The 21,995-nt window shown below is 42.6% G+C and overlaps 3 protein-coding genes across 13 annotated transcripts; 2 read left to right on the plus strand and 1 right to left on the minus strand.

Moving 5' to 3' along the window:
- The first annotated feature begins 603 nt into the window (after positions 1–603).
- Positions 604–3,381, plus strand: LOC112903303 (ADP-ribosylation factor-like protein 5). Its single transcript, XM_025972543.1, has 2 exons — positions 604–1,101; positions 2,832–3,381. Exons 1-2 carry the CDS (start codon positions 910–912, stop codon positions 3,192–3,194), a joined length of 555 nt encoding a protein of 184 aa, XP_025828328.1. The 5' UTR covers positions 604–909; the 3' UTR covers positions 3,195–3,381.
- Positions 3,382–8,728: 5,347 nt separating this feature from the next.
- LOC112903161 (pentatricopeptide repeat-containing protein At4g13650-like) lies at positions 8,729–18,807 on the minus strand. 10 transcript variants are annotated; one of them, XR_003230744.1, is made up of 5 exons: positions 16,711–18,807; positions 14,082–14,187; positions 12,705–12,887; positions 11,186–11,374; positions 8,729–9,146 (listed from the first exon to the last, which is right to left on the minus strand). XR_003230744.1 is itself a non-coding variant. In XM_025972377.1 (2 exons), exon 1 carries the CDS (start codon positions 18,785–18,787, stop codon positions 16,733–16,735), a length of 2,055 nt encoding a protein of 684 aa, XP_025828162.1. In that variant the 5' UTR covers positions 18,788–18,807; the 3' UTR covers positions 15,540–15,675; positions 16,711–16,732. The 10 variants fall into 10 exon arrangements, 3 of the variants coding, with proteins under 3 accessions (XP_025828162.1, XP_025828164.1, XP_025828163.1); XR_003230743.1 differs by lacking the exon at positions 8,729–9,146 and adding an exon at positions 9,595–9,760; XR_003230742.1 differs by lacking the exon at positions 8,729–9,146 and adding an exon at positions 9,649–11,064 and having other exon boundaries at positions 12,705–12,874.
- On the plus strand, positions 9,174–14,365 carry LOC112903162 (beta-carotene isomerase D27, chloroplastic). Of its 2 annotated transcripts, XM_025972381.1 has the most exons (7): positions 9,174–9,665; positions 10,908–11,047; positions 11,223–11,315; positions 11,582–11,643; positions 12,732–12,838; positions 14,092–14,181; positions 14,265–14,365. In XM_025972381.1, exons 1-7 carry the CDS (start codon positions 9,359–9,361, stop codon positions 14,303–14,305), a joined length of 840 nt encoding a protein of 279 aa, XP_025828166.1. In that variant the 5' UTR covers positions 9,174–9,358; the 3' UTR covers positions 14,306–14,365. The 2 variants fall into 2 exon arrangements, with proteins under 2 accessions (XP_025828166.1, XP_025828165.1); XM_025972380.1 differs by lacking the exon at positions 14,265–14,365 and having other exon boundaries at positions 14,092–14,255.
- Positions 18,808–21,995: the final 3,188 nt, after the last annotated feature.

Genomic DNA, 21,995 nt, shown 5'->3' on the forward strand with positions numbered 1-21,995 from the left:
GTGCAATCGGCAGGGGATTGAGAGAAAGGAAATTAATTTTTATTCGAAACAGGACCCACCTCTTGAGGTCTGATCGGTCTTAGGCTAACCATAATCACATAATCACAATCGGAGTTTCGTATGACTGTGTTTTCAAGAATACCACATCAGCTTCGAGGATGAATGAAATATTATACCTCAATGGAGAGTTTCATTTTACTATTTCCAAAACTAATCAGTGTAATTAAATGCTAGTTGATCTATTAGTGTATAGGATCCTCCATGAAACAACGGCGGTCACAGTGGTCGTTTTACGCCATTTCCAACGTTTTGGAAATGAGTTAGCAGAGTGTCGTCGTGATGAAACTGGTTCCTTCTCTTCCCTCATTAAATCAGTATCATATTATCAAAATGCTGATGTGTCATAGTAATTAATGCTATAAAACTCATCATAAAATCCCATTGTGATTAGCTTATGCAATTATATGCTGGGTGGGGTCCAGTCTGAGGGCGGGAGCGGTCGGACATGCTCCGGATGCTCTTATGCAATATATGATATGCTGCCATGCTGGTAATCTCTATTTAGAAGAAAGAAAAGAAAAGATAGACACGGCCCGGCCCGGCCCGGCCCTAAAGCACGCGCTCTTCCCTCTCCCAGCGACTGACGAAACTTCCTGCCACGGACGGAGCACGGATATTCCCATCCATCCGCCCGCTCGTCCGGCAGGTGACGACGCGTCAATCGATTCCTTCCTCCACCTCCTCCTAACCCGGCGACGCCGGTTTCCTCCTCCAATCCACACCCGCGAGAGATCGATCGATCGCCCGATCGATCCGACCCCCGATCCACCCGGCAACCGACCGACCGCCGGCGCGCGCGCAAGATTCAGATTTGCCCCGGCGCGGGGGAGGGGCCGGACACGAGCGAGGATGGGCGCGTGGATGTCGCGCGTGTGGTTCCTGATGTTCCCGGCGCGGGAGTACAAGCTCGTCGTGGTGGGGCTCGACAACGCTGGCAAGACCACCACGCTCTACAAGCTCCACCTCGGCGAGGCCGTCACCGCCGCGCCCACCATCGGCAGCAACGTCGAGGAGGTCGTCTTCAAGAACCTGCGCTTCGAGGTCAGCTTCCCTCCCTCTCCCTCTCTCCTCCCTTGCTCCCCCGTCCGGGCCACAGAGCACGAGTATTAGACTGGATTCGCTGCGCGGCCAGCTTGCTCCGCACCACGGATCGAGGTAGGGCAAGAGGCGCGTTTGTCGGTTAGGCTTAAGATCTATGCTCTACAGGTGGGGGGAAAGGTGAAATTTTGCTCCTTTTTTTATTTACATCCCTTGATGCACAATTCCTAGGAAGATTGAGATTTCCTGAACTGCAGGGAGATTATCACGTGACCGCAAAGCCACCTGTGTTGATCTGAATAGGGCTGTGTTCAACTGTTCATAGCCATTGTGGGTATTGGGGTTGTGTTACTGGGAGCACATCAGGATTTCATCGTGTAGGATGAATAATGCAGTACCTGAGATCTGCTTATAGCTTGTGTGTCGGTATGATGCCTGTGGTGAATACCGAATGGATTCACCAACACTTAGTATCGAGTGGTTATGAGTATATGATCTGTCCTCGGAAACCGTTTAGCCCAACCTTTCAATCTTCCTGCGATGGCCAGGTGGCATACACAAAGAACAACGGTGTCTCTGTTTCATTGTGGGAATTATTCCAACTCGGTTTCTACTTTCTGTCCTGGCTCAAGCAGACAGCTCTTTCTTGTTTCACTGACCCATAACTGAATATGGTACCCAAAGAAATGAATCTTGTCATGACATATTTGGTTGGGTAACACACTGTAGTAGTTCAACCTCAAGTTCTTAACTAGTGGATTTAATCTTTTTCTTTTGTTGTACTCCTTCAGCCTCCATCTTTGAGGTTTATGGGCTTTGAATAGTTCTGCTATTTCCAGGGGAGGGCATACAGCTCTGGGTAAAGAACAGTTCAATTTGAAATATTAAACTGATCTTCCTTGTACAGTGTGCTGTAACAATCAATTGAACTCTATCAAAAAGGGGCAAAAAATAGAATTTTACCACATGCTTGCTTTAGAAGATTTGAGTCCTCAAGTTACTCTCCAGAAGTTTTAGTTTCCTTTGACTAAAGTGTATATCATAACTCTTTGGTGGCCTGTGCTAAAACTGCTAACAAAATTATGATTTTTGTAATCATACTTTTAATTGGAGAATCTATTCTGTTGACTGCTTGAGTGCAGAAATAAATTAAAAGAATCGATTCCCGGACATTGGACAACTCGTACCAAAGTACCACTTTATGGTTAGTATTTGCACTTCGTAATGGAGGCAATCATTTACTTCATGCTTTCTTGAAGGAAACAAAAACGTCTGTTTTGGGCAGTTGCTAAAAGAAGATGCCATAGAATCCTGCAATTTAAATATGCTTGGGACAGGACTTGTGTACAGTATACACTTGCCTCATGGAAAGATATATTTTGCTGCAAGTTGCGTGATCTTGTGAGTGGCGATGTTTATCATGTTACTTATGTAGTATCAACGTCTTTGGGTTTTTTCATGCTGCAGGTCGATCATATCTTTTACGTTTTGTTTCTTAGCAATATCAGTGTTACGAATACTAGTATTGTGTGTGAATCTGCTAGCGGCCAATAGAATGTTTCACTTGGAAACCTTGTATTTTTCCGGTGCTTCGCCTATTATAAGAATTGTACTTCCATATTAGGATGGTGTCCAAATGATTGTATCTTTAGCTGAAGAACGGCCCATGACCCAATACTTTTTTTGGTTTGTGAATGCATTGTTAGTACTAACATTATGCATGAATGCACCAGGTGTGGGATCTAGGTGGACAAGAGAGCCTACGAACTTCATGGGCAACATACTACCGAGGAACTCATGCTGTCATCGTAGTAATTGACAGCACCGACCGCGCTCGGATCAACATCATCAAGGACGAGCTCGTCCGGTTGCTCCAACACACTGATCTGGAGGGCGCGGTTGTTCTCGTGTTCGCGAACAAGCAGGACCTCAAGGACGCCATGTCCCCCGCCGAGATCACCGACGCCCTCTCCCTCCACAGCATAAAGAACCATGACTGGCACATCCAGGCCTCGTGCGCCATCACCGGTGAGGGCCTGTACGACGGCCTGGGCTGGATCGCCCAGAAAGTCGCCGGCAAGGCTACGGCAAGCTGACGCGGATTGACTCTGTCCATGGATTTGTTGAAGGTGGCAGGATGGGTTTGTTCTTGCTGCCACAACCTTTAGTGTTTGTTTTGTTTATGTTGCAAGGCTGCCTGAAAACTGTGTCTGTATTCCAACCGATCTGAATATAAAAATTGAAAGTAGCAAATTTGCATGGCGTCAAATATGAGATTTTATCCGATTCTTGTGCAAACACTTCTAGTCAGAATCTCATGAATCATGAGTCGAGTTAGGTTTACAGTGATAAATGTTAAGTGGAAAGAGATAAAGAGCCTTTCAAGGTGAGTTGCAGCTGACTTGAGAAACATTTGTACTGTGTACTGGCTCGTTGCACACTCAACTGGCACCTGGAGGCAGGTTGTCAAATGTCTACTCTGCCCCTCGTCGGTTTCATCTGATGCGGCACGAGGTCGCTTCAAGTGGTTATCCTTGCGTGGCTAGAATCGTCCGTCAGCGAGCACAACAGCAGCAGGGATCGCCGGATGATGGGGCTGGCTGCTGCGGCCGTACACTACAGTGATGTCACGCTGGATAGGAGTGATAACGTGTCCGATGTTTGCGTTTGAAGCAACTGCAGAATGAAGGCTGTTGCATCAGCGTACGAATGAGGGCCAAAGGACCTTACAAATTTTACGCTTAATTATGACGCACCGGCAGTCTGTTCTGATAGGATGTCACCAAACGGAACTGTCGTGAAACATTTTTAGCCTCTCATAAAACTCATATTTTGGAAGAATGAAGCGTGTCCTATTGGTTGGATTACAATGTTGAAAATTGTGTCTGCTGCCACCAATCAGAATTTTAACCAAGCAATTTTGCTTCTTTTCTTTTTTGGAAAAATGAGCAAAGGAGGAGCGACATTGTGTATAGGAATTGATACTTGGATTAAAATGTTGAAAATTATGTCTACTGCCCTCAATCAGAATTCAACCAAGCAAATTTTTTTTTGGAAAAATGAGCAAAGGAGCGATATTTTTGCGAGTTGCAGCAGAGGGGTCATATAACGTCGGAGCTATTTTTTTTAGAAAGGAGGCGAAGGAAACATGATTTGCTCTTTCCATTTTATCCTTTTGTTCATGGTGGCGACACCATACCAAAGGGGGCAGAATGTGAGAGACGGGCGTTTTAAAGTCGTGTACCTTTTAGTAGTTAGAGCTACGTCAATTGTGACGCATTTAGCGGCTAGACTCAAGTCAATGATCAAAGTATTAGCAACAAAATTATGAGTTCGAATTTAGGGGAGCTATGTGTGGAAAGGGACGGGATACAAATTGGATAATCTATTTTTGACATCCCCGTCTATATTTTATTACGAGTTCGAATGTCCTTGAATGCAAATACAAATCATAATACTCACGTCAACATATCTACAGGATTTAGTTGTATGCCGATATTCTACAGCTTTAACGAGAAATTGTAAAACAAAAACAAATTGACACGAGCATGACAAGAATCAAACATAAGAAATCATTTTTAGTAGATGATAGAGAACCACTTTTTGCACGAATTTTGGATAATTGGATATGAGATGGAAAGGTTAGGGGTTTTTTTCCTTTGCTACAATGTATGCCATATCATACGAAATAATAAAAGAAAAAAGGTAAGATCGAAAGAATTATGTGATAGAAATTGAACACCAGAAAATATCATAACATCATTCTACTCACTATTGTTTTTCATAAAACTACTTCTACATATTCGGATAGAGCATCCACATTATCCGTATTTGAGAATTCGGATAGATCAATATTCATATTTGGAAAAATGAATCTAGATGTATCTATATTGGCATTCTATTTGTTAATATAATACAAATATTCCTAAAACTTACAGTCATTCGAATACGGATGTCGAATAATACCGGTTTCTACCGTCTATTCCCACCGCACTCTACCATCACCCTAGAGAGACTGCTCATCAAATAATGCTACCTCTGCCCCCTTCCGCTGATCTCACGGCTACTGTGATGACACCCAACAGTACATGCCGCTTCAAACTCCAACTCTCCAAGTGAAGTGCCTTGCTTGAAAGGTGAACTAGCACCTGGAGACTGCCTCTCAAATGTCAACTCTGCCCCCGGTTGGCTTCGTCTAGTGCGGCACCAGATCGTGGGCAGAAATGTCCGTCAGCATCAGCAAGCACAAGTGAGGCAGGGACCGGTGAATGACTGATTGCCCTGGCTGCTGTGACCGTACACTACAGCAATGTCACGCAGCATGCTGTGCGTCTGAGGTTTGCATTCGAAGCAACTGCAGAATGACGGTCGTTGCATCAGTTTACGAATTAGGGGCAAATGGCAGAACGCGTATGATGCCATTGGCAGTCAGCCAGTCACCAGTATGTCCTGGGACGAGATAGGATGTCACCATTTCTTGCCAAAATGCCTCTTTTCGCCTGTAATTGTGCCCCTGAAATATAGGTTTATCGAACCCTTATGGGGCAACGTGATTTCTATTTCTTTTTAAAAAGTACGGGCTCGAAGCTTGACACTTTCTTAGAACAAAGCTCGGAGGACCTCGCTCCCATGTGGTTGACGTTTTTACTTTTTTGAAAAAAGTAGGCAAAATAAATAATTACGAAGCAAGATGTAACAAGTTAGCAACGATGAATCTAGTGACTCAAGTCAATGGTGACAAATATTAGAGAAAAGATGCAAGCTCTACCATCATCTCATCTCAAGACGGTTCGTCAAATGTCGGCTCTGCCCCTCATTCCACCCCATGACTACTACTACAGCAACCGGCGAAGCTGGACGAAGCCACGAAGGTCTCGTCAGCGTACACTGTCACTTTCCAACCACATTTCAAAATTTAGATATAAATCTATTCTAAATTTATAAAATTTTATACACCACCAAGCTATATTTTTATTTATTAGCTCACTCAGAAACTATCTCTCTCGTATGATCAACAATAGTGTATAAATATATTCCATATATAATTATATTAGCTTAATAAATTTATGTCTAAATTATGATTATTAGAATGTAATTCAATTCCAAGATTCCAAACAGGGTCTATATGATTTTTCTTTCAGGCAACAAACAAAGATCCGCTAAGGCTATATAGGTTTGGTACTTACATGATAATAATACAACCAGTCACAAATGCTTGACACTTTGACTGGGATCCGATCGGCTTTAGAGAATTTGACTGTAATAGCTTTTGAAATATTTGGCAGGAAAACGAAAAAGTCGTATGCGAAGATTGTTTTGAAAAGCACTTTCATAGTGTCATACTGTAACTAAATTCTTATAAAAGTAGTGCTCAAAGTTGCACCTCGAAGACAATGAAAAAAACCGTCAAGTACTTTTTACCTAGGATTATTTCTCATTTCCATACGTGGTCTAAGTTGGTCGGCAAGTTATAAAAAAAAAAGCCCTACTAGTGTTTCATTTTGCAAGTATTTTTACGCTGTCCTGCAGGTCACTGCATCATCGCCTTGTTTTCTGAGCCAACCATGTCCTACTAGTTGGATTATAGTGCCCCGGTAGTTTCCAAAATAGTTGTGGTCATCCCAAATCTATAGCTGCTCCCGAGATATTCCCCGAACAAACGATGGCATTCCTGAAATGTCTGAACCTTTTTGCCCGATGACCACTTGGAAAATGAAACATTGGTTGCTAAGCAAAAACCCAAAGGCAACAGGGACACAGGTCTCTTGTCCATTCTCGCGCCATCCCTTGTGAGAAACGTCTGACCTAGTATTATTAGGCTATAGCCACCATTCGAGAAGCACCATGTGGAGTTAGGGGTTCAAATCTTGACACCGACCTCATCCAAAAAAAAAAGCAGTATTTCCGGGTGTATGTAGTTTGAGTTCGTACATGATCCAAAAGTTTAAGCTGTGTTTCAAAAAAAAAACCTCCTAGTGTTATCCCAAATCTTTGGCACGGAGCTGTCCGGAAATATTCCCTGAGCAAACGATTATATTCCTGCTGGTGTGTCCGAACCTTTGTGCGTGAGGTTCAATTTTTTTTTTGAACGAAAGGTTCAATATTTTTATGCCCGAGGTTCAATTAAAGAATGAAATTAACAATGGTTACCAAGTAAAAACCAAAGGTAAAAGACACAAGCCTCTTGTCCATTCTTACCATCCCTTGTAGGAAACGATGACCCAGTACCATGACCCGGGAAGTGCCATTTGGTGGGGTGATGATTGATGAAGCCGAGGTAAGTGTTCAAATAACTCTTAACCCCGACCTTATCTACATCCACATCATTGGAAGATATGTATCCACAGTTTGTTATGTGTTTTATTGCCAACCTATATTTGGGTGTGTTTGCCGCCTACGTTAAACAGAGCCACACCCATGCATGCATAATCTTCTCTTTGTGTGTGTGTTTTTGTGTTTGTAGCTGGCTGCCAAGTCCGACCCATCTAGTTAGGCAGTCCTAACCAATACATTACCCCGCAGCTTCCATACTTAGATCCCGATTAGGTCCAGGTGCTAATACGTAAAAGTGCTAAACTTTAGCACTAGCTCATCCAAACAGAAGTGCTAATAGGGTGGACTAAATTTTGACCAAGACTTAAAAACTTTAGCATATGCATCAGTACTAATACGTGCTAAAGTTTAGCACTCAACTTTAGCTCTTCCAAACACACCATTAAAATTAAAATTATGTCATATAGACGCTACACATAAATTAAAATTATATTTACAATAGGTGGTTTATTAAAAATAAATAGAAAAGATCCAAATTACTCCCCTCAAGTATGGCTAAAGTCCGGATAACCCTCTTAACTATCTCTTGATTCAATTTGGCCCCCAAACTAAATCATCTGGTTCAATTTACCTCCTAATACAATTTTATCTTTTTTATTTCTTCACGTACAAGCGGAATCTTAATTTAAGATTGGATTGCAGCGGGAATCACAATGTATGTCAAAAAATATATTATAAATTTTTAATCATTATTTTTTCTATAATTCTGTATTATAAGTTTTAATTTATTATTAAATATCATATCATATCAAAATAATGATGAAAAAGTCTTGATATATTTTTATAAAATATGCTATATGTCTACTATCATCCTGCAAACTTTAACTCAAGATTTCGCTTGTGCATGGATAAATAAAAAGAGAAATCTTATTAAGAGGTAAATTGGACCAAACAACATAGTTTAGGGGGTAAATTGAACAAAAAATAGGATTTATCCGGACTTTGATGATACTTGAGGGAAGTAATATGGACTTTTTCCAAAATAAATTAGCATCCAATCCTCTATCTCCTCTCTCATTTCCCCTCCCTATCTCCCTTCTCCCCTCTTTTGTTCTCGTGCAAACATGTTTATTGGATGAGAAACCATTTCCTTATTTCTCCTTATTAATTCTCTCGTCACCGGGTTGGGATTGCTCAATAGTGGCTACTCCGCTACTGCCTAGTAAGTGATATTGGTGCACATTAAAGTGGCCAGTGCATAGTTAGTGTTACCAGGGGTTAATAAGGTAAATCAATGGGGCATTAGATGATGATTAGTAGCGCATTAAGCAAAACCAAGCGTCGCGGTAACCGATTCTTCCTCCACCTCAACAACAGCATCATGAAGTAACCATACCAATGGCAGGCCAAGCTGAACCAATCCAAAAAAAGAAGAAAACAGGGCATGCGTGTGGATCGGTTGCGTGCCTCATGTGTGCAGTGCCTTCCTAGCTAGCTACTAGCTCTAGTAGTAGCAAAAGAAAAAAAAAATCTCCGACATGTCACTAGCCCGTGTACAGTGTGGTGTTTACATGGTCGCATGTGCGTATATATGGGTGCAACGTGTACAGTGTACATCAACAGGGAGTACCTTGTTGCAGCCTCGTGATGGGGAGAAAAGAAAGAGGAAGCCGAGCAGTGTGTCGTTGCATGATTCCGAGCCCACCACGGCGAAGATGCCGCCTCCCTGCGGTTTTGGGCACTTCCTGCTGCTGCTCGTCATCACAATTTCCAAGCTGTTTCAAAGAAAAAAAAGAACAAAAATTGCAAGCTGCGCCTCGATCGCTCTCAATATATAAAAGTCAAACCACAACGCCGGCCTATATTACGACACCTGCTGCTGCTAAGCATCCTCTTCCTCCCGCTCCAGCCTCTCTCCTTCCTCGCTCTCTCGACGCACACGAGAAGAAGAGCGAGAGACGGGGAGGTCGCCGCAGCCACTTCCGCCATGCTCCTTGCAGCAGCTCACGCTCATGGCAGCGGCATCCAGCCGGCGGCACCACCCTCTCCGACGAAGCGACGGGGCTGCTGCTACACGAGGAGGGAGCGCGGGCTTTCCGCCGTGCGGGCGGTCATGGCGAGGCCGCATCAGGACGTGGTGGCGGCGCCACCACCGGCCAGCAGGAACATGGTGACGGCGGCGCCACCGTCGCCACCGCCACCGGTGAGGGAGACGACGACGACGGTGTACCGCGACAACTGGTTCGACAAGCTGGCCATCGGGTACCTGTCCCGGAACCTTCAAGAAGCTTCCGGTACTCCTCGCGCCTACGCATTCTCTCTCGCTCGCCACCTTCGGAATGATCGAAAGCTTCCGCGTGCGTAGCCAGCAGCCATGGCGCCTCCATGACTGCGATTGGATTTGCATGAACCAAGCTGAATAATCCCATGCTTTTGGAGAACTGTTCATGTTTTTTTCTTTTCTTTTCTCGGATTCATTCATGCGTCTCTTTTGATGTGCTAGTATTTGGCTTCTTTGCTATAGACGTACAGTGGTGTGTCCTCCTATGCCCATGTCCATATTTTAGCAATGGTTGATGTTGATGATCATGCAAGCGACTGCATGATGTGACGCTAAGTTTTCGTCCCGAGCCTACAGATTCCCTCCTCGACTTCTACGGACTGGTGCCGATGCCTATTTGAACCTCTTACAAATTTTAAATTTGTGTTGAATTTGCAAGTGTTTTTTTTTTAAAAAAAACAATTTGTAAGTGTTTGTTGTGTTACTAGTCCAAAAGATGCGAAAAGCTTGTTAAAATTCATCCAAAAGGGAGGTACAATAAGGTACATATATATAAAATTATGAAACGGAAGTGCATCATCAGCATATCGGCAACTAAGAGAGGTCGAAACCTGCGATTCGCACAGGTGTGAGGTGCGCATTTCTAGGAATCTAGTAGTGGATGAATCTATCCTTAATTTTGGGTTTTCTCCTCCAACCTTTTTCCTCTCTCGGAGCTAAGATACCCAAGAAAATGGTGGTCGACCTCCAAAAAGACATCATGCGTGCAGATTTTTTTCCCTTCAGTAAAAATCAACCACTTACCCTCTTGTAATTTCTACCTGTTTAGAACAATTAAGCATCCTTCACAGCCCACTTAGTTAGCCGGAGGAAGATTCTCTCGTCACTGGAGGAGTAAATTAAGGCCGTAGTAGATCCCTGTACTTCCGCGCCTTATCATAAACCTTAACCGTCGGATCTGAACCGGACGGCCTAGATCGACTGCACAATGGGACCGACACCGCGTTGTCACACCGTGTCCGGTCGTCAGCACAGTGGCCGCCGCGGTGTCCTACACTGTTCTGCACGGTGCCCTCCGCCCCTACCAGACCAAACCCCATGCTGGCCCTCTCAGTTTTTCTCATCCTCTCCCCAGCACGGCGCTGACAGCGGACAAAGGCATGATGAAAAGCATGGGAAAGTTTGTTAACTGGTTTCCCTACAGTCTTGTGATTGATACTCCTACCAGCGTGGATTCAGTGGATGTGTTACGCAGGGCTGAAGAACGGAAAGGACGGCTACGAAGGCCTGATAGAGGCGGCCCTCGCCATCTCCGGGCTGTTCAGGGTTGATCAGCAGTGGCAGACTGTGGCCACCGCTCTGGAACGCGCGTTCCCCAGCTACATCCTCACAATGGCAAGTGGTTTTATGCTCTGGAAAAGTAATGTCCATTGTTGCAAAGTTGGTAAAATCCTTTCAAAATGACAGGAGGTATACAGACAGTTCAGGAAGTAGGGTATTCTTTGAATAGAAGGTAGAATTATTTAATTTTACCTTTGCTTGGATTGACAGCGTTCATTCTGTTGGGCAGATCAAGGTGATGATGCCGCCTTCAAGATTTTCCCGGGAGTACTTCGCAGCCTTCACCACCATATTCTTCCCTTGGCTCGTTGGACCATGCGAGGTATAACACATCTTTCTCCTCCATATTATAATTTATTTGAGGAATGACAAAGGAATAGCCTGAAACAGAGTATTGTTTAAGAGTTCATGCATGTTGAGCATCTAGTGCATATAGTAGTGGAAAATGCAGTCATGGATGCAACATTCTCCAATATGTTTTTTCCTTTTCTTTTTGTGTGTGTGTGTGTGTGTTCTCTTACGTATACGCGTCCCAGCAGTATTCATAAAGTTGTACGAGTAATCATTGTGTCACTGAACGAATGCAAGGTCAGGGAATCGGAAGTTGATGGAAGGAAAGAGAAGAATGTGGTCTACGTCCCCAAATGCAGGTAAACCGTTCAACATCCAGATTCTTTGATTGCATGAATAAGCTAGATGCAGACTGCATTCATTGCATAAGTTTAGCAGGTATAAATATATGGAAAAAGTCCATTTTACTCCCGTCAACAATTCACTTTGTCCGCTTAACCCCCTGAGCAAAATTTAGGCTTAATTTACTCCCCCAACAATTCCAATTAGTCCAATCTAACCTCTAATGCTTTTTTTTGTTTCTCCGCGTATGAATTGAATTTTAAGTTCAAATTTTGTAAGTGGATAGAGAACATGATGCCATATGTTAAAAAATATATTAAAATTTTTCATGGTTATTTTCATAATTTGAAAATATTTAACACAAAATTTTTCCAAAAAATATAATTCTGCATGAAAATATTCATAAAAAATCATAATGTATTTTTCTAGCATAGGGCATCATATTATAAGTTACATTGCAAAATTTTAAGTTCAAATTCCACTTGTAAGTGGAGAAATAAAAAAGAGAAATATCATTAGGGGGTAGATTGGACCAATTAAAATAGTTTGGAGTAGTAGCTTGAGTCTAGGGTACTAAGCGGATAAAGTGAATTGTTGAAGAGAGTAAAATGGATTTTTTTCCCCACTTTTTCCTAAATATATATTGTTCAAACAACTTCTGGGTGTCAAGACTTCATAGCTAGTATAAATTCTTAAGGTCTATCTAAATATGATTAGGATTGCCACGTTATGAATCTGCAGCGTAAATTAGCTCAGCATAAACTTTTTGCAATATGTCAATCTTTACTCAAGTAAAACCACTTGGAAAAGGTGTGGAAGAACTAAGGCTCAAATGCAACATGTACTGCCCATGTCGTAATTGTGGCGAACTGGGCAATCCTACTCATACTCCACAAACTAGCTATATAAATAGGGATACATTTAAAAATAAAAAATAACAAAAGGTACAGGCTAGTGCGATAGACAATTCTATCCATGCAGTGCGACTACTCTTAGAAACAATCTAGAAAAACATAGTAAGGTGCAGGCATATCAAAAAAATGGTGAAGAACAGGATAGTGGTACAGGTATTCCTGACCTTTTCTTCCTTATCTTACTCTGACAGATTTCTGGAAAGCACCAACTGTGTTGGGATGTGCACGAATCTTTGCAAGATCCCATGCCAGAAGTTCATCCAAGATTCACTCGGCACGGCTGTCTACATGTCTCCCAGTAAGTTCCATATGTTCTTATCCATGAGACGATAGCCTGAGAGACTAAACTAAACATATCAATGAGTAAAACAGCGTGAACACTTCGATTTTAGAATACAAGAAAAATAATCAACTCCAGCCAATGAATAAAGTTCGGAAGAAATTAGTGGACTGGCAGTCAATCAATCATCATCTCAAATTCAAATGTGTCAAAACTTTAACTGCAAGTTCCTTTGGTCACTAGCCTAATTGTTCGATAGCTGAACATTATACTGACTGCGGCCAAACATAATTGAACTCAGAATATGACCTTCCACTTTAAGTAGTACTGGTGAAAGTCTTTGTATTGGACATCTCATGTAAGACGTCCATACCCGCACAACTCTTCCTACTATCTCTGAAACGGAATCTTAACGCTGAAAGCAACGCATCAAGATTCTCAGTCACAAAAATACAGAAGTTAGCTACTTAGCTTGATGTGTTAAATCTCATATCCTGCCAGTACACCTTCTCTATTGAGGCACTATGCCTTTTCTGGGCATGGGAATCACAGGCTGCCATTTGGGGGACAGAAAAGACTGAAGTGGGACCAACATGTTTGCAGGTTGTAGAGCAATTGCAATCAAGTTGTACAGAGAAAATGGGGTTCCTCCTACTTGTAATTCTTAGTGGGAAAACTGCAAATAACAGAAACAAGTTGATAGTAGTGTCTTTTCCAACCATTCCACAATTCAGTGGTTACCAAGTACAGTACAAGAACCTTTACTTAACACTACAGAGCCATCATGTTTCAATGATCAGAGCAATATGATTAAATCTTGCTTATGAGAAGCAATTATTGTGAGTGTTGACTCATTCTTGGTGAAATATTTCAACAACACCAATCATTGTTTTGAGGTCAAAAGATATTGACATTTAATGACATCAGTACAGATAATTGGAGATCAATTGGTGTTGGAATTTGCTATGCCTCCTTTTGTCCTGCCAAGTGGTTATCACTGGTAACAGCCATTGAATGTTAGCTTAATGGCACCGCTTATGGTCTGCGGGCTAATCTTCATTACTTTCTCCACTTGCAAGTCAGTGTTCCAAACCTGACTAAAATATTTTATTTCTGAATCATAGAAAAGCAAATTTTATGTTTAAGCAGTTATTTTTGTACTGAACTGGTCAAAATAGGACACTAGCTTATGTTCTGTTACAAAAAGCTCTATATCAGGGGCAACAGAATAGCATGTACTTATGTCTACTGTATTAATTACCATTGTTCAGATTTTGAGGACATGAGCTGTGAGATGATCTTTGGACAGCAACCTCCTGAAGATGATCCAGCACTGAAGCAGCCCTGCTTCCGTACAAAATGTAAGCCTGCACCGAGACATCTGAACCGGTCTAATCAAATTTCCAATTAACGCACTCATACCCTTTTCTTCCTGTATATGCAGGTATTGCAAAGCAGAATCGTCAAGTGAATTGCTCTATTTGACTTGAGAGGAAATGTAAATTATTAGACTAAATATCAGTAAAATGCCCAAAGTTCCATGCATTCATGTTATTCCCTTAGGATGCAGCATCAGGTTCACACATAGATTCTTTTTACTGGCGATAACATCAGAAGGCAATTCTAGTATACATTAAATTGTTAGGAAACTGGTTATATGGTTGATCCAGAGAAATTGAAGAGGGAATACAAGACATATTTTTGGAAAATACAAAGCATTTTGGTGCATCCTTAATAAGTTATACAAGAAGAACCTGAGAAAAATTTGAAGAAGTTGGAAGAAAGGAATCATACCAGAAATGTTCATGTTATGAGGATGGTCGAACTTGTTAACAAGAAAAGAACTTGGTGAACGAAATATAAGCGTGTATTAAGAATTATTTGGTGGAGCCTGTTGTATAGCTCTCAGGTTTAAGACAACTCTCATCTGAGTTATGAATCAAGTTGATATGCAGATTCCTCTATCAAAGTTAAACTACAAGCCTACAGCTGATAGACTGGTTTAAATTTAACTGTCACATATCACAGCTGGTTTCAGATTTTGTGGCTTCATATCAGAGTTTCTCAATGTATTGTGCAAGTGCAATAAAGCAGGACGTTTGCTCAATAGCATGAAATAATTGGAACATGTAGTACTTTCAATTGTAACAGTATGGCAGATTCATAACTTTAAGAATCTCCTAAGTTGTAATGCCGATTCAATATGTTATGTTTGAAGGAAATTTATCAGAATCTTCTCAAATTATGGACTAAACTTCCAGAAAGACAGTCATGATCCTAGGAAAAAGAACAGGTCTTTCCACATCTTGATTCTAGAATCGGTGGTAAAATAAATCATGAGGGTCTTGACTAAAAAAGCAAAAGGTCTTGCAACTTTAACATTATTACAGATGAAGAAAACGTGGGAATGAGGGATCTAGCAGTCTGAAGATGCCACTTTCTGCAACCTTGAGCACTTACAGCATATATTGACATAAAAAATTCATAGAACACAACAGAGTCTAGACAGGGATTAACCATTAGCATTCAGTTACAGACATGGGTTTTGTGCACTCTTCTGGGTTTTGCCTACCGAGTTTTTTTTTTGCATGATTTGCCTTGAAGCTATTAACTTAGTTGATTTCACCACAAATTCGTAGCAGGTACTGATCAAATCTTCCCGGTAAATTTGCTAAAAGAAAGGGTTCTAATTTGAAGAAGAAAATAACCACTAGGCAATGATTATCTGAGGGTGATTTAAGAGGAAGGAAATGAAATAAATACAATTTTTCTAACAATCCATACTGCGATGATATCCGACAAAAGAACTCTCTCTGATGGCATTTAGCAAATTTTCCGAGGCTTTTTTATGGTACCTGAATCAACAGAGACTATGATATATTTATTATGAATTGTAATTGCAATAGCAATAAAATGAACAATCAGCATAAGGCCCAACATAAGCCTCAAAATTTTCAACCTTCTTGATTTGTATTTGACCCTGTGATACTTTAATAATTATAGGTTTAAAACATGCCATGAGCCCTAATAACATAGCCCTCAATAAGACTAGCTCCAGAAATCTCTATAATCCCCATAGTATCAGTTCTCTTTAAGCACTACAGGGTTCAAGAAGAAGTTGAATAGTCAATGTTTACTTGGCCTAACCTAGAAAAGAAAAGTAGGCTAGACAGAATAATAAATGTAAACTAAGCAAACAAAGAACATGCTTTATAGCATGGATCTCAAGTTATTGGTGCAGCTGTGCAATGTGCTCCACTGAGATGGTGACCACTGACTGTCAAATAGAATAACAACAGTAATTATCTTTCATGCACATAGTACAATACTTAGTGTTCATCCTTAGAAAACGCAGTAATAAAGGGACCAAGATGGAAACCTTTTAATGAACACGGATATTTATATATCATCTATTCGACAAAGTACAACAGCCCTAACTCCTAACTCACTCATTAGTTGCAATCACTTAATATTGAATTTGGTAGCACTCAGAGGATCTCTAGGTTTAGCATAATAGTCTAGATGCTTCATTAATTTGCTTTTTCCTGCCCTCTGTTCTCTATAAAAGAGGTGGCGCCAAATGTCATTCTTGGTCTAACTGTAATGATCATATTACCATTTTCCCCTTCATTTAATTTTGATCACGAAAATGTCCATTTGTGAGCTTAATCCTGCCAGGCTGCTTGTTAGCCACAGCAAACTTTCCTAATCTCTCACATGAAATCCATTGATAGACCGGACCCACATCGTCAGTGACACAAGCTGGAAATTTTCAAGTTTGAAATGGCATGAGAGGACCTTATTCCTTAATATTAACACAAGAGATGTTTATATGGAACAAGAAATTCCAACTGAACTTCGTCAATTGACATTTATTGATATAATCATACCTTCTAGCATATATTGCAATCTTTAGCCACTTTCAGTCCAGGTACAGCCTGGTCTCAAATCCAGTTCTCTTGACATCAACAGTCTCAAGACATCATCAGCATTGTCCCTTCTCCCAAGTGAAACATAAATATCAGCCAGCATTTTATAGTTAGCTCTGTTTTCTAGATCCAAGGACAAAAGATGCCTGGCTGCTGCTTCTCCAATCACCAAATCCCCCCATGAACGGGAACCACTTAACAATGTCCCCCACATTATAGGGTTTTTCACGTGTTCAGAACGAGAATTCTGGATCAGGTGGTATGCATCAGTCAAGCGACCAGCACGACAAAGCATATCAACAACACATGATATATGCTCAATATGAGGCTCTAGACCATACTGTTCTTTCATGCACTTAAGAAAGCCAATTCCCTCCTCAACAAGACCTGTGTTTTTATAGGCAGCCAGCACAGCAACAAAAGTATAGTGATTTGGTTGTACTTCTGTTTCCTTCATCAGCTCAAAAAGCTTGACAACTTCTGCAGCAAGTCCATTCCATGCATATACCTGCATCATAGAAGTCCAAGAGATTGCATCCTTGTCCATAATCCCAGCAAAGGCACCAACTGAAAGACTAAGACTCCCGCACCGACCATACATGGAAACAAGTGAATTAGCAATCGTTCGTTCATTCTGGAAACCCCTTTTGACAATCTGAGCATGTGCTTCCATCCCCTTCTTCAGCGAGGGAATCAGCGAGATCATTGGTAGGATCTCCAAGAATGTAACAGCATCCGGATCAATGCCCATCCTCTGCATTTCTATTGCAAACCAGATTGCCTTGTCCATTTGTCCAAGCTCTCCACATCCTTTGATCAGGGCATTCCATGCAACCACGTCGCTTCTAACCTCTGCAGATCCATGAAGAAGACAATCAGACCAACCTAATTGTCCGCATTTTGCGTACATATATATCAGCGCGGTCAATACAGAGGGATCTCTCTTGAATGCACTGCCATTACACAATACATAGTTTTCTTCAATCCATTTTCCTTCTCTCCAGTTCCCCAACTCAGCGCAGGCCATTATCACGTTAAGCAAGATAGACCGTGTGACCAACACCTCCGAATTCAAAACCATCCAGTGGAAAAGCTTAATAGCATGTCCCGGTTTGCCATTCCGAACAAGTCCACCAATCATCGAGCTCCAAGTAACAGAGTCCTTCGCCTCCATATGCCGAAACACCGTCACCGCCTCGCTCAAAGAGCCCAACTCCGCATACATCTCCAGGAGAGAATTGCAAACGAAGAGGCTGCAGTGGAAGCCAGACTTAACCACAACGCCGTGCATCATACCTCTGCCCCTCCAAGGACCGAAGCCGGCATAACCAGAAACCAAGCTCACGAGCGTCGCCTCCGTCGGCCGCGCTCCATCCTCGGACCTCATCCTGCCGAACATCTCCAGGGCCTCACCCAGGCGCCCCGCGCGCGTGTACCCGCCGATCAGCGCGTTCCACGCCACGGCGTCCGGGCGCGGCACTCCGTCGAACACCCCCCGCGCGGCGCCCATGTCCCCGGCCTCAGCGTGCATCCCGACCAGCGCCGTGGCGACCAGGAGGTCGGACGCGAGCCCCGCGGCCGCGGCGGCTGCCCCGACCCGGCGGCCGATCTCGGGGTCCGGGGCGCGCGCGCAGGCCGTGGCGGCGAGGTGGAACGTATGGCGGTCGCGCGGGCAGCCGGGGGGCATGGCGCGGAAGAGCGCGGCCGCCTCGCGCGGGCGGCCCAGGGCGAGGTAGGCCCGCAGCATGGCGTTGTAGAGGAGCGGCTTGGGCGGCGCCGCCGCGGGGGATGAGGAGGAGGTCGCGGCGGCGGCGGCGGCGGCGGCGTCGAAGACCCCGCGCGCGGCATCGGGGTCGCCGAGGCGGGCGTAGCGGGCGACGAGGAGGGAGGCGAGGTAGCCGTTGGCGGCGAGGCCAGAGACGACAGCGAGCGCGTGGGGGAGGCGGGGGTCGGCGGCGGCCTGGGGGGAGGAGGAGGAGGTGATGGCGGCGGCGAGGGATTCCTTGAGGGCCTGGTACCGGTAGGTCACGGTGGGCATCTAGCTTCGGGGATTTTTTTTTTCTCTTCTCTTTTTCTTTAATAATCAGACTCCGTGTTTGAATTTAGGCGCGAAATGGCCTCTCGTCGTAGGGACTAGGGAGCAGGACGGGAATGGGGAAGTGGGAAGCAGAACGGTGACAATGCAGCGGCGAACGGTCGTGATGATCGAACGACCCAAGGAAATCACAAAAGCCAAACAAATCAAATTTATCTGAAATATTGTTTATCTTAGGCCTCTTTGGATTGAAAGAAAAAAGAAGAGCAAAAACATGAACGGTGTGCAATTATATAATATATATATATATATATCTTGTCCAGTTATTATAGCACCATATGCATGGTTTGTGCTCCTTAGATTGTTTCATTTTTATCAGAATTCAAATTTCTATAACTTTGACCGAGTCTATAGATATTATTATAATTTTTTATAAATTTGATCAAAATAAAAAACTGTTTGACGTAGGATTAAAATAAAATGGCTTACATTTTGGAATGAGAAAGTAGTAATGAATATTATATAAAAATGCCCCTTGAATTTCTTTTGAGTCAATTCCTTCTAAACCGCTACGAAAAAATACTTTCATCCTAGTCTCATGCTAGAGATGAAGCAATAGCTCATCCTCGATGTTAAGCTCTAGTCGTATGAGTAATAAGATTATTGTAATAGGAACAGGAAGTAAAAAAAATACTCATGAAATCTGGATAAGAAAACTCTCCAAATAAAAACTTAAACTACCATAATAATTATTATTTTTTATTATTATATAAAGACAAAGAATCCTAACTTTTTAAGGTCCTATGATGCGCTATGATGCGCGTGGAGCCTATAGACAGAAACGAATCGGTCATACAATCCCTTGTGGCTTCGAGAACGAATGGCCATAACATAAATGAAGCTGCGAGGATTTTCTTTTTTGAAAAAAGAAAAAGAAATAGCATAAATTCATAACACATGCGCGTCAATTGAACATCACGCCAGTCCCTTGTAAGGCTTGTTATTAATTAGCTGGTCACTTGTCCCATCTCCTCGTGTGTGCTAGATGGCTAGTCCAAAACTCTCCACAGTACTGCTGCAAACTGAATGTATAATTTGTGAGTAGCTTCGGAAAAAAAGAACAGAAATGTGACTTGTGAGTAGGGGCATGTGCCCCCATCCCTACGCACTCCAACCAGCGCACACAGTATGTTACTATTCATGGTGCCAAAGGAAGGACTTTTAGCGTGACAAATTGGTGGGAGCAACTCAAATACAAAAGGTATTAGTACATATTCGACGCAACGAAGTACACTGTTGTGACAAAGTTCAGACATATCTTTGTTGTGGTACATTTCACATATGCACCAGTGTAAGCCATGCATTGCCACTTGTCGTTACATGTGCATTGCCTAGTTATAATCTTTAGGGTGAGAAATTAGAAACAATTGAAAAGAGCGGTGGGTTGAGCAGTGGGCGGAACTGGCCGTATAAGGATAAAGACATGTAAGGTATAATAATATCTTCTATTGTCCACACTAGAAGAGAGCGAAATTGCGCATCGCATGATCTTATACAACCACAGTTCGATATTCTACACGCGCGCCGGCATGTCGAACGAAACATTCTGCGGTTGGGTAGTCCAAACTGTTTCCAGCTAGTGCTTCTTTTAGAAATAAGGGGGATGCTGCAGAAAATTTTAGTTCAAGTTTGGCAAAATAGCCAATTTCATCTTTCAACTTTCCTCCCAGGCTCACATTTGTCTTGAACTATCAAATGGACCAATTTAGTCCTCAAACTTTTCATTTAGGCTCAATTTAATCTCTAGGGTGACGTGGCATGCCATACACGGCATGCCAAGTCATACGCGTATGTAAGATTCTGGACGTGTTACCAAGTCCAACAACGGCATGAACTCAAGTGGTATACTAATTCATAATTCACTGACATAGCTAAAATAAGTTATTGATGATCTTGTGTCTATGAATAAAAGGTTTACACTTTTGTTTATTCATATATTCTCATTGTTTGTTGAACTATATTTTTTACGAGACATCAAATTTGAGGAAAAATCAGAGGTAAAAAGAGTCTATTTATATCTGTTGTCTCACTTTTACCTTTTGCATCATCCATTGTTGAGTAGGCATGCCACATAAGACTAGCGATATAATTGAGCTTAAATAGAAAGTTTGAGGACAAGATTGGTTAACTTCATAGTTAAGGGATGAATTTGATCCTGAGGCAAAAGTTGAGGGATCAAATTGCTTATTTTACCTTCAAATTTCTACTAAGTCACTGGATTCCAATTTAGCAGTCGCTCGCTAGAGCTATTGCGGGCGCGCGATGCACCTGACGCGCTCCATTCCATGGGGTCCACCTTAGGACGCCCCCACCTTAGTGTGCGTGATGCGCCAATATCCTTCCACGTGACATTTATTTTTTTCTTTTTTTCCTTAATTTCTCAACATGTGGATAGCTACAATCATTAGCATGGCCAGATTATTAGTGCATGAAATGTTTTCTTCTATTTCTGTTTCTTTCCTTTCATTTTCCATATCTTCCTTATTTAACATGTGGGTAGCTACAATCATTAGCTATATGGCTAACCAATTCATATTGAAAAGTTTATCTAGAATGAGTTATGCACAACGTTGTGCAGAAAAAAATGTGTGTATAAATTTAGATGATGCCGATTACTTGTACAAAGTTGTGTTAGAAAAATTATGCGGAGAAATTTTCATTATAAGGGCAAAATTGGTCAATTTCATAGTTGAGGGATGAAGTTGATCCTGAGGCAAAAGTTGAGGGATGGGATCAAATTGGCTATTTTGCCTTCAAATTTCTACTAAGTTATAGAGATTTAGATGGATCCCAAAACCCTCCATCCAAACAAGACGTGAACAGGGCCAGTAGTGCCCGCACGTCGTACGGTCTTGCGGCTGCAGCATGGTCCTCTCGCATTTCCAGGTCCTCATGCATGCATGCACCCACCGCTTCATGAATCATGAGGCTGTTGTATATCGATCAAGTATCCACGCATACAGTGACGTCGCTGGTCCACTGGTCCTAGGCCACCTCGAATCACGCGCGCCGTCGTCGCCTCCTGACCTGATGACCGGCGGCAGGTTTGCCGTGCACCACTCCGGGCGCGCCCATGCACGACGCATGCATGCCAGGCACCTCCCTCCAATCATTACGAGCCGGCGCGGCCGCCGGCCGGCCGGTCGGTGTG

Source organism: Panicum hallii, chromosome 8 (genome assembly GCF_002211085.1).
Source record: "Panicum hallii strain FIL2 chromosome 8, PHallii_v3.1, whole genome shotgun sequence".
NCBI classification, from domain to species: domain Eukaryota; kingdom Viridiplantae; phylum Streptophyta; class Magnoliopsida; order Poales; family Poaceae; genus Panicum; species Panicum hallii.

Excerpts from the sequence above, each read along its gene's own strand:
- LOC112903303 (XM_025972543.1), top strand. The coding sequence starts at position 910 with ATGGGCGCGTGGATGTCGCGCGTGTGGTTCCTGATGTTCCCGGCGCGG. Across the intron at positions 1,102-2,831 it reads TCAAGAACCTGCGCTTCGAG|GTGTGGGATCTAGGTGGACA; the intron begins GTCAGCTTCCCT and ends TGAATGCACCAG.
- LOC112903162 (XM_025972380.1), top strand. The coding sequence starts at position 9,359 with ATGCTCCTTGCAGCAGCTCACGCTCATGGCAGCGGCATCCAGCCGGCG. Across the intron at positions 9,666-10,907 it reads GAACCTTCAAGAAGCTTCCG|GGCTGAAGAACGGAAAGGAC; the intron begins GTACTCCTCGCG and ends TGTGTTACGCAG. Across the intron at positions 11,644-12,731 it reads GTCTACGTCCCCAAATGCAG|ATTTCTGGAAAGCACCAACT; the intron begins GTAAACCGTTCA and ends TTACTCTGACAG.
- LOC112903161 (XM_025972377.1), bottom strand. The coding sequence starts at position 18,787 with ATGCCCACCGTGACCTACCGGTACCAGGCCCTCAAGGAATCCCTCGCC.